Here is a 17,252-nt window from a genome sequence, read left to right as displayed (position 1 = left end):
GAGCTTTGCATATTGAGATGACAGTTAAAAGCATAGTAAAACTTAATTACTTTTTTGAAAAGTTGAAATTTCAACAAAAAAGAGTTAATTTATAGTAAAAATATATACAGAAAAAAAATATCTCACACTTTTGTGTAATTTTAACAACTAAGTGTTAAAAAATTTACTCAAATTTACTATACATATTACGTAGAGGGACTATTTTCTGTAAGCGAGTGACAAAAGAACGCTCAATTCAGCCAAGAGTTCCTTTAAGTCGCTGCCTTTTTTAAATTTTACCAAATTTGCCGAAAATATTACAGTCGAGTTTGTGTTGTTGATTTACTAGTGTTCGCATTTTTTAGCGAGTATTCTGTTGCCGCCAGCTTACGAGACAGTAGTGTTAAAATTTCTTCCATAAAAAAAGTTTTTTTTAGGTACTAAAAAGTATAAATTCGGCTTCCAATTAGATATGCTTTAAGTGAGGCAAAAAACATTAACATTATTTGTATTTAATAATATTTATATCCTAAACCATTATTTCTCTTATTTACTTCTAACTATATACATACATACATTTTAATACTGTGATCAACTCAATTGAGGATATAAAAGCTGAATCGAAGAAGGCTCTAATGGCCATTACGACGGAGGATTTTTGCAAGTGATATGTTGACTGGAAAATTCGTTGGCATAGGCGTATTGCCGCGAGAGGGGATTACTTTGAAGAAAATGAAATAGACAAAATTCACCTTTCAATTTGATCACAGTAGTATTTTTCACTTCTTTTCTAAAACTATTTTGGAAAGCTTTCTTAACTGTTTTAAAACTTCAAACTGCCAAATAGTTATGTTTATCACAGTTCAGACAGCTTCGGAATGTTGGCCAATGGGGTTTAATGTTTTAATATTACGTATATTTTATGTTGTTCGTGACTCCTCTTTGCAGTTGACCAAGCGCCCAGTTTTCTCAATATTGTCTCTTATTTATGCATACTTTAACATATCCTTAGTGTTTAATGTCCTTCATAAGGAATAACGCAATAGCGCCAATAATTCCGCACACACCCATTATGCTCATTGGCAGCAGTGGGTCCACGTGTTCCTGCAATGATCAAGATAAAATTAGAAACAAAAAATGATGTAAAATCAAATTGGTTTACAGAAAAATTGTACAATATAATATATTAAGGTTAAATAAAATATTTTTAATTTCATTAGAGAGAATGAAGTTGACATCAGCTGCGATTTCCTGCAGTGTTTTCAGCGAATATTGATTTTTTCAATTCATTTTCCATACGCAGGCTTGTTGGACAGTTTCGATGTTGTATTCATAAACCAACGTCCAGTCATTTTGTCTTATAAAGAACACTAGACCTACACCTGTGAAAAAGCTTCAAAAATATATCAAGTTTTAATCCGAATGCTGCTTAATACCCGTGGACCAAAGCAAAATAGGAGAAGACTCCTAGCTAAGGACCGTGAACGATGGAACGATTTCAATCTGACAATTCCTCGTTTCCAATTGCTAAACGTCAAAACCTACTGAACTTTGACAGCGACAGAGCCAATGAGAGATGACTCGAGCATCTTTTTATCTCTGCTGCTGCCCTTGTAATCGTGGGCATATACCATTAGACATACATATTACTCCAAAGAGTTTAAAAAGATTGTAAGGAATTTATCACCCAGAACCCTAAAAGAGAATTTTCGAGCAAAGATGGTGAAGAGTTAGAAAAAACTATGCGAAGGCAGGCGAAATGGACCATGGACGTGTCGGTTGATTCCCAGCATTGAGTTATGGCTAAAAAGTATTCACGGCGAGGAAGATTTTTACTTACAATAACACAATGAGCATGTAGAGCATACACAGTTCCATTGTCCGCTATATGAGCATGAGAGACCTTACCTTAAGTGTTCAATTCAATTCAATCCAATTCTACGTTGTCGGAATTGACCCGGATTTTATCCGGCCAAGGGCTGTTTTTTCGAAAATCGAATCTCATGTGAGAATGGAGCCATGTGTAGAAATTCACGCAAGTGATGAAACTTTCTCTAAGCGCCATTTACTTGAGAGTGGCCAGAAATGATTCTTTTACATGTGGCTCATGCAGCTCACGACTTCCGGTCTTAGACCAAGTAGCATCTGGGTAGCCAAAGGACATCCGTTTGAAGACAAGCTAAAGAGAGAAGGCGAAACATCCCCTCCACAGGATTGTGCGCTGGGTTTGAGACCCGCCACGTAAAAAACGACTCCAACGAGAAAGTTTAATCAGCCTCGTATGAGAGACCCCCCCCCCCTTTTGATGACGGCAATGGCAAACGAATTAAGGATTACGATTTGGGTGCATGCACCTGGAATGTTCGGTCCCTTAATTGGGAAGGTGCCGCTGCCCAATGCGATGGACGGGACAAAAACTGAGGCGAGTATAGTAGGTCCTTGTGGCATTTATTAAAGTTGCCGTATAAAGGAGCGGAAATTCGGTGTGGGATTCGTGGTGGGAGAGAGAGCAAGAATGCCTTCTATGGACGCTTGGGGCCCACCTATGAGAGCTACCCCCGGTACGATGTCAAAACCGTGTTTGGGGACTTTAACGCCAGGTTGGGCAAAAAAGGGTCGGTAAATTCAGACTCCATGATGAAACATCCCCAAATGAATTGAGGCGGATCGACTTAGCAGGGGTCCGAATTGTGGTTATCTGTGGTACTAGATTTCACCATAGAAAAATTCATCAAGTTACCTGGCTGTCTCCGAATCGCCCACGTCACCAGTGGCCCTCTAGACCAAATGGTTGAATAAAAATCATTAAAACCCAATTAGGCCGAGAACAGTAGCGGATAATAGAACTCCACAACTAAAAAGTAAGTAAATGCAACTTGTAATTGAATGCATTCAGACTATTTAAAACGTATGAGCAATTCTCAAACATCCTCCCGAAGTACATTATTTGACGGTGGCACCGTGGGGATCGGTACATATCGGTAGAAGGTTTAGCTTGGATTAAAGTTCTACACTGACATGGGGTTCAGTCTCTCTATGCTTTCTCCTCATAAAAAATGTCTCGCTAGCAGTAATGATGAATTTAATGAATGAAGGGCCCTCAACTATATTATCAATCGTCCCTTTTGCGACCTCTATTCCACTATGTTTTTGCAAAATATGTCTTTTCTTTGTAACATTTACTAAAACTTTTTAAGTTGATCTATAAGATGATGAGCACTATTTCTTTAATTCGATATTATCGTCTTTATTAGAGATGGATTGACGGGTCGCGTAAGGCAAGACTTCGATGAGTTCACGAGCTTAATTACTTGTGTATACCTTACCTCTAAAGTAGACACTCAAAAAAATTCTGAAATATTTTCAACGGTTTCTTAGCCGTGATTTCATTGAAAGCTCTTTGCTTAAAACTTTTTTCCAGCAGTTTTTCCAACAGCTGAAAACACACAACAATTGACATATGTAAGTATATAGATCAAACTTCACACGTTTGGGTTATACTCATTACAAATAATATTTAAGTGAGCAAACTATTATACCATGTTAATACTCACCAAAAGCCACATATATGGTGTTAACATTAAGGCTGTTCCCGCTGCTAGATTACCCATGCCCACACCAAAATTACGCACAACCGTTGGATACTGCATGGCGGTGTACGACGGAATAATGGCATTGTTGGCGCCAATAACACATTTTGCTGTAAAAGATAAATATTTATATATATTTGAATAATTTTTATAGTTTGCTCCCAAACATAACTCACCAATTATTGCCATCGCGATCACGGCAGTTTGGTTTAAATCTCGGGTTGGCACAAGATTTGTAGCTAAGCAACAAATTCCGGGTACTAGCATATATGCGATCAGGCTACGTCGCAAACCCACTTTCAAGACTACAAAAATGCTGACACAAACACAAACCGCTTCAATTGCGCCGGCTACGATCTGCGTTACAAAAATATTTATAAATAAAAAGACAAAAATAAATAAAAAACAAGTAAGGAAGGACTAAGTTCGGGTGTCACCGAACATTTTATACTCTCGCATGGTAAAGTGATAATCGAGATTTCATAATACGTCATTTACATATTTTTCAAATACCGTATTTTTGTAGTTTTATTCCGCTATCATCATTGGTTCCTAATGTTTATACTCGTATTATACAGAGAAGGCATCAGATGGAATTCAAAGTAGCTTTATATTGGAAGAAGGCGTGGTTGTGAACCGATTTCACCCATATTTCGTACATGTCATCAGGGTGTTAAGAAAATATTATATACCGAATTTCATTGAAATCGGTCTAGTAGCTCCTGAGATATGGTTCTTGGTCCATAAGTGGGCGGCGCCACGCCCATTTTCAATTTTTAAAAAAAGCCTGGGTGCAGCTTCCTTCTGCCATTTCTTCCGTAAAATTTAGTGTTTCTGACGTTTTTTGTTAGTCGGTTATCGCACTTTTAGTGATTTTGAACATAACCTTTGTATGGGAGGTGGGCGTGGTTATTATCCGATTTCTTCCATTTTGAACTGTATATGGAAATGCCTGAAGGAAACGACTCTGTAGACTTTGGTTGACATAGCTATAGTAGTTTCGAGATATGTACAAAAAACTTAGTAGGGGGCGGGGCCACGCCCACTTTTTCCAAAACAATTGCGTCCAAATATGCCCCTCCTAATGCGATCCTTTGTGCCAAATTTCACTTTAATATCTTTATTTATGGCTTAGTTATGACACTTTATAGGTTTCGGTTTCCGCCATTTTGTGGGCGTGGCAGTTGGCCGATTTTGCCCATCTTCGAACTTAACCACTTATGAAGCCAAGAAATAGGTGCACCAAGTTTCATCATGATATCTCAATTTTTGCTCAAGTTACAGCTTGCACGGACGGACGGACAGACGGATAGACAGACATCCGGATTTCAACTCTACTCGTCACCCTGATTACTTTGGTATATATAACCCTATACCTGACTCTTTTAGTTTTAGGACTTACAAACAACCGTTATGTGAACAAAACTATAATACTCTCGTTAGCAACATTGTTGCGAGAGTATAAAAAAAACAATTATTTTGATTCCTTAAGAAAACCCTCTAATGCATTTCTGTATGAGTAATTTGGTCGTTTCACTTAAACCTTCAAAAACTTAGTAAAGACGAAGTCGGAGGTATAAAACCAACTATTTCCGGACAACTCGTAAGATAAAAAATGTACACAGAAAACAAATAAAAATAACAAGTGCGATAAACCCTAACGGAGTTTGACAAAGACATTCTCCACGTCTCCACTCAGAAGAAGATTAGCGGTGTGCCCAGAAGAGCAAACTGTCGCAGAATGAAATGAAGGGAATTCTGTCCAGAAAGGTCAGGCAATGAATCTGTCATAGACCATAACTCCTCTTCACCATACAGGAGAAATGAGTCGAGATTGACGTCAGATTGTTTAGTCTAGTTTTAAGCTATGTAATCGACAATCCGGTAAGTGCCTACAACAAGTCCACGGACCGTGGTCGCTAAAATCAGCGACGCCTTTGAAGGCCTTAAATTGAATCTTATATTCGCCAAGGTTATCCCAAAGAGACCTTCGTGCTCGTATTTGGCTGCCTCCTCTGTAGGAGCCAAGCAAAAAGTTCTTGAGATGCATCAAGGGCAAAATAAGTCTATACCGAAACGAAGCTCAGACGAGTTGGCCAAACTATTCGCCTCTTTAGATGTATCCAAAGTGGAGCTTATACCAAGGCCGAGATTCCAAACCAAGCCCAGGCCCTTCTCCACCTGGTTTTTCCAACGGAGTGGATGTCTTCTTCTTCCTATGGTTCCCCCGGCGGCTACTGCGTCAAATACTTTCAGAGCTGGAGTATTTGGACAACATGACCTACGCTGGCTAGCCGATGTCTTTTAATTCGCTAAACTATGTCAATGTCGTCATATATCTCATACAACTCATCGTTCCTTCGAATGCGATATTCACCATGGCCAACGCGCAAAGAACCTTTCTCTTGAAAACTCGCAACGTCTACTCATCACTTGTTATCATCGTCCAAGCCTCTGCACCATAAAGCAGCACGGGTATAATGAGTGCCTTATAGAGTTTTATTTTTGTTCACCGAGAGAGGACTTTAGTTCTCAATTGCCTACTTACGCCTGTTGGCAAGCGATATTCTGCGTTAGATTTGGAGGCTGACGTTGTTGTTGGTGTTGATGCTGGTTCCAATATAGACGTGGGAGCCTAGTCGCGAGTGCGACGACTGTTTGTTTGATGATAGGAGTATCCTCTGCATAACCAAGGAACATTCATTGAAGGCGAGCTAAAATGAGAAGGCGAAAAATCCGCTCCACATGCTGCGGTAGGTCCCGCCATTTAAATAACGCACCCAATGATAAAGTACGAAAAGCTTCAGTCCTAGAGTGAGAACTCAAAATCCACCAGGTTGTGATTTGCGACAATTCCAATTTCTGAGAATGTCTTAGAATCGACAAATTGACGTCTTCAGCAACACTTGGCTAAAGGGCAGCCAATACTTTCATTACTTAGAGAGTTTTTTTGTCTTATTGGCACTTGACATTCTACTTCCTCCATGAATGCTCAGCTCTTAACCAGACACTGATTACTTAGAACCCATCAGCCGTCAAGTCTTGAATTGCTGTTCACAAAAAAAGAGCGAATATATTGGGAGCAGAAAATGGTTTGAGGACAAAATTGAGACGAGATAGCAAGATTATAGAGGTCCTACAAGACTGCATCCAAATGACGCACTTAGCGCTAATTTTTGAAAAAAAGAATTAACTGCTGCCTCTATGAATTTGCACAACACACATATATACTTATTTGCAATTCCTTTAATAGCGCTCTTCCAACTCACCGTATTCAAATAGATATCACCACCCAAATTGCTCAAATGCAAGGTCAAACCATAGTAGACGATAATCAAAGTCAACCAGACAATCAAATTCAGACAAGTTGTGCGCCAATAAAAACGATTGAAGACCACCTTTAATGGATTCTCATGAATATTGGGTATAGCTTCGGTAGTCCCGGCCATTGCCGTTTCAATGGTGTGACCGCCTCCTTCAGATGCTGTCATAAATGCTGGCAGTGTGTGTTGTTGTTGTGTTTTGATCATAGTTGATGCATTGCTGGGCTTGGGTATTGGTGTCGGTGCTGCAGCTTCAAGTGTCTTCTTATAGTTTGGCGGCAGTGTGCGCTGATTGAGCTCGGCAGCACGTTCTACTAGTGCATATAAATCATTGAGACGCCCTTGTGCGAGTAGCCAACGTGGCGACTCCGGCATGCAGTACCTGGCATATGAAAGAAATTGGGAATTGTATGATTAAATGAGGAATAATAGATGTGAGATTACATACATACATATGTACATATAGTTGCTGGTAAAATGGACGGTAATCAGGGGTGGGGATGAAGCGAAATAAATGGGAAGGTAATCATTAAAACAGATGATGTAACGCCGATACCCGACGTTATGGGCAAATCTAACTAAGTCTACGCCACAGAACCTGATAAAAAAAACATGAAATGTACTAAGATGAGGTTAGTCTTCTTGTATTACGATTGAAGAGTGTTAAGTCTTTCATCTTTACAAGTTGTAAAAAGCATGAAAATACTACCGATTTTTCGTTTATTGCTTAAAATTTAAGGTATTTCTTGGTTGGGTTGAAATACCAGAGAAGAAAAAAATATACATAGCTCTTTTCTCTCACTCGATGACAAAAATACGGACTCGTAAACTATGTATTAAAATATTTTATGGAAAAATATTGAGTAAATATAATATATCATCCATCATAGAAATTGTATATCACCTCCTTCTCTACGCCACTCTAATAAGCGATTGTAAGTACTGCTCTAGCTCTACTTGTCCCAAAAAGATAATATTAGGGAGTACTGGCATTCAAAAGCAAACAACAATAATAGCAATAACCAATTGAATCAGTTTACATATCAATTGATTTGATTCTAGTTAAGAGAGCGCATCCAATTCAATTTACTCACACATATGTATATAAACTGTTGGAAAATAATCAGGCATAGGTAAGCATTTGAAGGGGTTTCATGAGTCGATAGCACCAAAAGACGCGAACAAAGCATAAAATGATAAACCAAATAAGCAGCTATACCACAAACAAATTATTTAGACATTCTTAAATACATAGCTATCCTTATAAGCAATCAAATCTTTGCGGGAAATTCTAGCATTCATGTGAAATCAGTAAAATAACATAGAGCAAGTAAGGAAGAGCTATGTGCGGGTGCAACCAAACAATGTATACTCTTGGAACTTGAGCAAAGAAAATACCTTAAGGTGTAAAATGTCAACGAGAGGATCAAAATATTTGCCGATATATCCAGCATAAAGTCACCTGGAAGTTCGAAAATCTTTATATTAGTTGTATGGGGGGCACAGGGAAGTATTTTTGATCCACAGAATTACTATTCTCAGGAAAGGATTCTGTCTGAATTTATATTGTACATCTGACACATTGACCGATATATTCGGTCAAAGGTCAACTATAGACACTGGGGACCATATATTCGGTACCAAGGGGCTTGAGCAGTTTTGGCTGGATATGAACAATTTTTGTTCAAAAGGTGGCATACTTTAATGGAATTATTACTGCAAATTTTTATTCATATTGATTACATCTTGATTGGAAAGTGAAAGACTTAAATGGAATTTTAAATTGTGTTATATGAGAAGTAGGCGTGGTTGTAATCCGATTTCGCTCATTTTTCACTGTGTTATGGGAATCGGAAAATAATGCCACATACTAAATTTAGTCAAAATCGGTCTGTGGAGCCGGAGATACGAGATTTCACCATAAAGGTGGGCGGTGAAACTCCTATCGTGCAATTTTCATACCGGTTCTCATAAATCCCTCTCATATCATCTCGGAGGTAAAATTTAATGTCTTTGGCATAATTACTTATTGATTTATTGCGCTTTTCGTAGTTTGGAATAGCACCGTTATATGGGGAGTGAGCGGGGTTATCATCCGGTTTCATCCAATTTCACACAGTCGGTAGGTGTTCCTATAACATTTGTGCTATAGCTTTAGTAGTTTAGGAGATATGTACATTAAACCTATTAGAGACCGTGGCCTCGCCCACTTTTTTAAACATTTTTACCCACAGGTGCCCCTTGCTACTGCGATCCCCTGTGATTAATTAGAGGTTTTTAACTTAATAGTGCTTAGTTATGGAACTTTATAGGCTTCGGTTAAGGACATTTTGTGGGTGTGGCAGTGGTCCGATTATGCCCATCTACGAGCTCGTAATTTTTATCACAATACGAACGCGCATACGAAGTTTCATAAAATATCTCAATTTTTACTCAAGTTGTAGGTAGCTCTGACGGACGGACAAACACACAGTCACCAGTATTTCAATTCGTCTCGTCATTATGATCATTTATATATGTATACACAACCCTATATCTATTTCGTTTACTTTTAGGTGATACGTACAACCGTTAGGTGAACAAAACCATTATACTCAATAGCAACAGGTTGCAAGAGTATAGAAACGAATGCTGAAATCATTAACCATGAGCAACGCCAACGATACATCAGTAGGGCGGCATAAGGCGCTATTGTTGGCTGACGACCCCGATTGAGGTGAAATGAAATTGATTTTAATTTCAATAAAGTGATTTTCGTTGCATAAACCAAAGGGTCGATTGCAAGGAATTTGAAGGAAAATGTCAACATGAGTTACATACATGTACATATGTACACACATTCATACCACACTAAGTGAAGGCATGAATACTTAATGGGCACATTCCGAGTTAGTCAAGCGCATAAAAAAGGTTAAAATGGCTAACGAAAAAGGGATAAGGGCAGCTTCATAACAAATAAGTGGCCTATGGTGGTATGCGATTTGAGGCCGAGGTATGCAAAGAAATTAATTTTGCATTAACAGGTTAACAATACTTAATAGGGGTCCAAAATCTATATGTAAAATACATAAATTGAGACGAATTATTTTTATAGGCAATAGTAGTTCGAGGCTCCGGGAAGTGAGCAGGTTCTTGAAGGGAAAAGGATGCAAAGTTTCAGATCTAAATCTCAAAAACTGAGGAACTGAGGATGGACAGTTGGACATTGTTAAATCGACTCAGCTCGTCAAGTTGATCTTTTATATAATGTATATATTTTATATGGTATCCAACGTTTCTTTTAGGGTGTTACAAAGTCCCTGGCATATTTAATATATCCTACTCAGGATATAAATATTGTTTAGTGCCCGGGTAAGCAGTTATAGGGAGCTAGGTCTGCCTGTGATTCGATTCGCAACTCGAGATTGCTATTAGTCCGAATATACTGAATGGGGCTGATTTCTTTAGAAATTAAAGACTTCGGATCAATTTTATTCTTACTAAAAAGGGCCTTAACGCTGTTCGATTCATCACCCATGAAAATATGGTTTAAACTATTTTTTTTCTATTTCTTTTTAATCGTTGAATTTGTGCAGCCACTTCACTTACCAAATCGGTAGCATGCATAACCAAGGTAGGGAAATCGCCAATTGTAGTGTCCGCCAGTCCCGAACAAAATATGCTATGACAGCCATGAGAATATACGAAATCGGAACGGGCAAAATATTTAAAATGCCCGTTATGGTACGCCATTCGCCAGAAACCAACTCAACGACGAGAACGAAGCTAACCACAGTCACGGTCATGGAGGCAAACCCAGCAAACACACGCATCGACATGAACATAGCCAAATTGACGGAGTAAGCAATTAAAGTGCCTGGAGGGAAGAAAAAATTTCCTATTTTAAAATCGAAATCTACGAAAATTCCATAAGCTTTACTTACCGGAAATAATTTGTACCAAAACGAAACCCATCAGTGTATGCTTGCGACCAAAACGATCGGAGATCCACCCGCTCGACACACTGCCCACCGCTGCGCCGGCCAAGAAGCACATTTCCACCACACTCACCATGTGCTGACGACTGCAAACCAAGCCGAACTCTTCAATTACCGAGCGCGCGCTACCATCTTCACGGGAGAATTCAAAATTGTTGCATTTTATTAGTTTCGCGGTCTCAGCGGCGCCAGCGGTTTCAGGTAGCAGCGAGTAATTTAAATTTAGTATAGAACAGGCGCCAGCAGGTTGGCTTAGATTGCGCCACAGCGTTACATCCATATCGGGTGCGGTGTCAGGGCGTGCGCACCAGTAGTCCTTGGCGATGGTCTAGTTGATATATTTAAATAAGTGGTAATTTTAGTTTATTATTTACAAATAATTAATTGTCAAAGATATTTATATAAATACTATGATTAGTCTATAACATGGTGTTGCCACTGCTTCGATTTATTTAAATATAAGTGCAGTTTCATAGCCGCCAATCTGATTTATGGCTTTTCACGGACTACCGGTGCGGATATGTGTGAGAATTTCTGGCACAAACAATAGAAAATTATTCATAATTACGAGGGTTGTTTCAGATGTCAAGTCGGCTGTTAAGTGCTGGTGCTGTACCCTAAAAAGTTTTAATTTATATGGTTAATATACTTCTCTAAGATAAATCTGACAGAAAATCTCCGAAATAACCTTTTTAAAGGTATATGTATATTAGATTGCGGTTCTTTTCCAATCAGAACTCTTTGAGAGACACAATGAAGAGCTTTGTGCTGTCAAAAAACTTCTGAAGGTGCGCAATAAATTACTTAGATAATACACCGACCAATAGTATTAAGTGGAGGATGAAGTCATGCGTTCACTCAAGTGAGGAAAGTTCTCTGAGCGCCATTCACTTGGGAGTATCCAGAATCGATTCTTTTACATATGGCTCTAGCTCTTATAACTTCTGGTCTTAGACCGGGTATCCTCTGTGATTTTAAATAAGAAGGCGACCAATCCCTCACCGGAGATGGGTCCTGGGTTTCGGACCCGCCACGTACAAAACGCCCCCAATGAAAAGAAACAACAGCCTCGGATGAGAGACCCTCCTTTGGAAGACGACCACGGCAAACGCATTAAGGATCAAGATTTAAGGACCTGGAATGTCCGGTTCCTTTATTGAGAAGGTGCCGCTGCCCAGCTGGTTGTCCTCGTAAAAGTAATGCTGAATTCACCGCCGCACAAGAAGTGCGATGGACGGAATAAGGACTGAAACGATTAGAGACTTATGGCATTTACCACAGTGGCCATATAAGTATAAAGGAGCTCAAATTCGGTGTGGGATTCGTGGTGGGAGAGAGACTCCGTCGCCGAGTCCTGGAGTTCACCCCGGTGGATGAACGTTTAGCCACAATCAGCATCAAGGTATAGTTGTTCAACAAGTCGCTGATTTGCGCTCGCGCCTCGACTGAAGAGAAGGACGATATGATCCTAGATGCCTTCTATGAGCGCTTGGAGCGCGCTTATCAGAGTTGCCCCCGCCACGATGTCAAAATCGTGCTCGGCGACTTTAACGGAATGGTGGGCAAAGAAGGTTCTTTGAAACGGTAAGGTAAATTCGACCTGCATGAGAAAACATCCTCAAATGGATTGAGGCCCGGGGCCCGAAATGTGGTTATGTGTAGTAGTAGATTCCAGTATAAGAAAATTCATCAAGCTACCTGGCTGTCTCCGGATCAAAAAGCCACCAAAGATCATGTTGTGATAGACGGAAGACACGCCACCAGTGTTTTAAACGTGTGTGCACTCCCACTCTCTAAGAGCACTCGTCAGCAACTCGGTATAAGGGAACTATGGGGCGGCATTTCCAAATCTTTTTAGAATAAATATTCTTAAAGTTCTCTTTAACCCTATGTTGAGACGGTTGAGACGGTCTATGCCAGTTTTTGCTTTGGTTCCTGGTTCGGCGTAGCCAAAAGAGCGGATATGTTTCATCCTCAGTCTTGCAAAGGCTAGATGCCTTGATGCTGCCACCTCTATCGCATCCATACAACTTTGACAGCTTGCGTACGTTAAGATTTTTACCTAAGACTCTTAGCCTTACAGCATGAATACTTAATGGACAATTTAAAATCCCCCACAATTGCGGCAAGATGAGCTCAGGCTACTTGGTCCACAAAAAATATATTTCGAAAAGACAGAATTTGCGCTGGATTATTAATTTAACAGACAAGTGACCAGGTTTGTTGCAACAGCCTTTATCTTAGTTAATCATCTTGAATTATGTCCGACATTAAATAGACCACCACGCAAGGGTTTCTTCATTTTATTGAGTTTTTGTTATCTGAAATCTTTATAATAGAAGGTGGTGAAGGTCCATTTCCAGGCTCCAGGTTAATGATGTAATGAAGATTATCTCTTTCAAATGTTGGCCAAGACTACGTCTCAGATGGTCCATTCATTGATTCCAATTGCTCGAAAGCTTGAATCGATGGGCATTGTTCGCATAGACTTTAAACTTTTCATATCCCCACGACTGACCCAAAATTATCTGCTCACCGAAGTTTTCTCTCAACAGATCCATAGATCCATTGATTGAACCGAAGATTCCACCGGCCGACAAACCACACCAAACCATGATTTTTCTGTATGAAGTGTCAGCTCTTGAATCTCTTCAGGTTGCCTTTCGACTCAAATGCGTAATTTTGCAAATGGCCTTTTCGCTGAACAAAATTGGTTAGAATTGAACTGACTAGTCTTCAACGACTAGTTCAATTCAGTTTGGAGGAGTGTTATTTTCATATAAGTAACTTTTCATTATAATACATTAATTTAATGGTTTTATCCGGTCACCCTCGTACAATGAGACATATAAGTACCTACAATTATATTACAACCAGTCATAAATTTTAGTATTCTACAAACAGAAGCCGACCAGCTGTATGGAAATTTCAGTAACATTACGTTGACTTACTCTAAAAAAATTCATTCACATGTCAAACTCTGGCTTAGATACACGCTGAAGTGCCAACGTCAGTCAAAGTATGACAAACACTTCACGTGCACATCGATAGCAAACTGAGTCTGTTGCTAATTTTATGCAAGACTTTACTAATATATATAATAGTGAATATATTTAAAGCTGTTTGAAATAAAATGAAAACAAAATCACATTTGTACTCACAAATGGCAAGAACGTGACCCGTTGAGCACAATAGATATTCGCAATTAGTTTGGCATAGATAAATAAACAAATAAATTCACTTAATTAACAAAAACCAGAACCAATTTTCCCAGCTGACATTGACATTTCGCACTGTAGTGCAGAGTGAGTAGCGCGTACATAGCGCTAACATCGATTTAACAGTGCTGTAGATCACGGTTTTATCTGATTTCGGTGTTCGTGTAAACAAAACAGTTTGTGTTGAAGGAGGGAAGTTCAGAGGGCAAAGCGATATTCTATACTGATATGAGTAATAAAGTTTTGCTGGAAGAATTTGTTCTCAAGGAAAACTGCTGATGAGCTTTCGAGATAAGTATGTAGTATTAGAATAATGAAGTGTAGCAGACTGAAGAATTGAGAATATACTTCAGCTGGATTTGTGGGTATTCCTTAATATTTTCGTAGGAAAAATAATTATTATGCATCATTCGAATTTACTAGATTTTATTAATTAATATGGGAAAATTATTTTCTTCCGCTTAACAAATAATGTAAAAAGTATAGAAACTGAGAGAGTCCATAACCTCGACAATTAAGGTAGGAATTAGTTAATATATTTATAACTAAGTTTGTTAGATATTAAAATATCTATAATTAATTATTTTGCTTTTTAGAACCGATAAAATGAATTTGTTGGTTTCTAAGCTGATGTAGACCTTGAATGAAGGAAAAACAAAAACTGAAAATTTGATTTTTAGCAGACATTTTTACAAAAAAATTAAAATTTCATTGAAAATTTCGCGACATTTATTTTTCAAATAGCTGTAATTGGAAAAAAAGCCTTCATCTACTCTTAAAGAATTGTATCTCAAATACTTGTGTAAAACTTCATGAAGATCGGTTGAGTAGTTCTCAAGAAATCTTTTCATCTGACTTCAAAAACACAGTTTCGAGAAAAACGCGCTTAACCGTTGTGTTAGTAACCAAATTTACCGACGTCTTTTAGCAACCGGGTACCCGGGTACCCACAAACAAATTGTTGATACATATAATCATCTGTCACATTAACAAGAAAGCCAAAACTATTTTTCAAGAATATAATTCTGACCATCCAAACTCAATGGAAGCCCGTTACGATACCCGAAATGTATTCATTTTTCGGTATCTTGATTTGTGCTGGCGCAAATATTTCAAATACAGATCATACTTTTGATAGGTGGTACGCCAATTCTAATCCGCTGTATTGCGCGACAATGGGATTGACGAGATTCCAAGACTCCTCGAAGTGAACATAAAAAAGAAGACAAGGCAGCTCCAATTCGTGATGTGTGATGAACAGCTTTATCCATACCGTGGTCGTACTGGATTTACTCAATATACCATATACCGTCGAAACCAGCTAAGTATGGTATAAAGATCTGGTGGATTTGTGACGCAGAAAACGCATATGCTTTGTAAGGGATTAGGTACACGAGTAAAGCAGAAAACACTACAGAAAAGAATCTGTGTACTCTCTACCCTTTGCTAAACATTTGTTATCGTGGAATATTGCCATTGTTGGCACGGTAAAAAAATAAGCTTACATCCCTAGTGTTATGGCAGCAAATAAGACACGAGAGCAGTATTCGACAGCTTTTGGATTTAACGAAAAGTTTACCATATGTTAATACGTCCCTAAAAAAAGCAGTCGATCTATTATCGACAATGCATTCAGATGCATCAGTTGGTGATGGCGCTAAACAAAAACCAGAAATTATACAATTTTATAATAAATATGAAGCCGGCGTTAACACAATGGACCAAATGGTCCGCTGATACACAAGTCAATGACGATTTTTGAGATGGCCAATGGCAATGTTCTTCAACATGCTAGACATTTCATTGCTTGCAGCGGTGGGTACCCGGTTATCGGTTACTAACATAAGGGTTAAAAACGGCGTACTCAGCTTATCAATTCTCGAGCGCACAAGTTCTCAAGGCTGTATCAAGGAAGCTATTAAAATATTTAAAAAAAATCGATTTTATGAAACTCGTAAACCAATGGAACCCCTTAAGCGGCAATGGTTCTTAAAACCATCGCAGAAAAAATGCTTCTTATAATTGTAGAGCTTGATCCCAGTATTGTAATAATTTGTTTAACTTTAGAATATTTTTTTGAATTTAAAATTTTTAAGTGGCAACTCCTTACCAAACATATTTTTACTTTGAATTCTTTTACAATTTCCAGTTTGAATATGCAATAATTTCTTTATCGCAACAACTAAATTAAATGCCATTTTTTATTTCACGTGGCAACCCTAATCAAAAAATTTCAAACTTCCAGCACAACCGACAGCGAAACAGTTGTCTACTCGGCTTGTAGATACTTCTGCTCTCTCAGAGCACTCATCAGCAACTCGGTATAAGGGAACTGTGGTACGGCATTTCAAGCTCCTTACGTACAGCTGCAAACGAAACCATTGGGTTTCGCAAAGGTCGAAAGGACAGATGGTACGATGAGGACTGTCGTGTGGCAGTGGTGAGAAAGCTGATGGCCTAACTCGCAATGTTGCGATCGACCACAACACGTGCGGGATGGGATAGATAACGAGAGTTGAAGAGGGAAGTCAGACGCATTTGCAGACAGAAATAGAGAGAGGGTGAAATGTGTGATGTGAAGAGCTTGAGAATCTAGCCGATAGGTGTAATGCTCGCAAATTTCCACGAAAAGATGCGGCGACTAACGGAAGCTTTCGATGCCGATGCAAAAGTTGTGATCTAGTGTCTAATGTTCAGAGCATACTGAAGTTATGGGGGAACACTTCTCCGGCCTGCTGAATGGCAGCGAAAGTGTAACATCAGAAAATGGCGAACCAGATTCCCCTATCGATGCCGATGGTATAGATGTACCATTACCCTACTGTGATGAGGTTCGAATAGCAATTACCCAACTAGATAGGGAGGGGAAACATATGGGTCTTGTGTTGTCGAGGCGAAATATCTTCTGTCATCAAACAGTCATCGCACACGCGACTTGGCTCGCAGTTACTATTGACAGTTATAGCTTCGAAGTCGTAGATAATTTCGTCTATCTTGGAACCAGCACAACACCAACTACAATATCAACCTTGAAATCCGACGCATAATCACTATTGGCAACAGGTGCCACTTTGGACTGAGTAGGCAATTGAAAAAACTCTGCACTGAAACAAGATTTTTTTTTAACTTCTTAACAAATTTGTGATTGCTACGCATATCATTAAT

The 17,252-nt window shown here is 38.9% G+C and overlaps 1 protein-coding gene across 1 annotated transcript in view; it reads right to left on the bottom strand.

The window, feature by feature from the left end:
• Positions 1 to 679: 679 nt before the first annotated feature.
• LOC120777028 (organic cation transporter protein) overlaps positions 680 to 17,252 on the bottom strand; it is a 71,094-nt gene continuing 54,521 nt past the window's right edge. Inside the window, exons 2-7 of the mRNA XM_040108143.1 lie at positions 10,816 to 11,197; positions 10,481 to 10,748; positions 6,839 to 7,274; positions 3,746 to 3,926; positions 3,534 to 3,679; positions 680 to 1,083 (exon numbers count right to left, since the gene is read on the bottom strand). Of these exons, the coding sequence (XP_039964077.1) occupies positions 988 to 1,083; positions 3,534 to 3,679; positions 3,746 to 3,926; positions 6,839 to 7,274; positions 10,481 to 10,748; positions 10,816 to 11,197 (1,509 nt within the window). The 3' untranslated portion in view covers positions 680 to 987. The remainder of the gene's footprint in view (positions 1,084 to 3,533; positions 3,680 to 3,745; positions 3,927 to 6,838; positions 7,275 to 10,480; positions 10,749 to 10,815; positions 11,198 to 17,252) is intronic.

This window comes from Bactrocera tryoni, chromosome 1 (assembly GCF_016617805.1).
Source record: "Bactrocera tryoni isolate S06 chromosome 1, CSIRO_BtryS06_freeze2, whole genome shotgun sequence".
Taxonomy (NCBI): domain Eukaryota; kingdom Metazoa; phylum Arthropoda; class Insecta; order Diptera; family Tephritidae; genus Bactrocera; species Bactrocera tryoni.
This window is presented reverse-complemented; position numbering and strand designations above follow the sequence as displayed.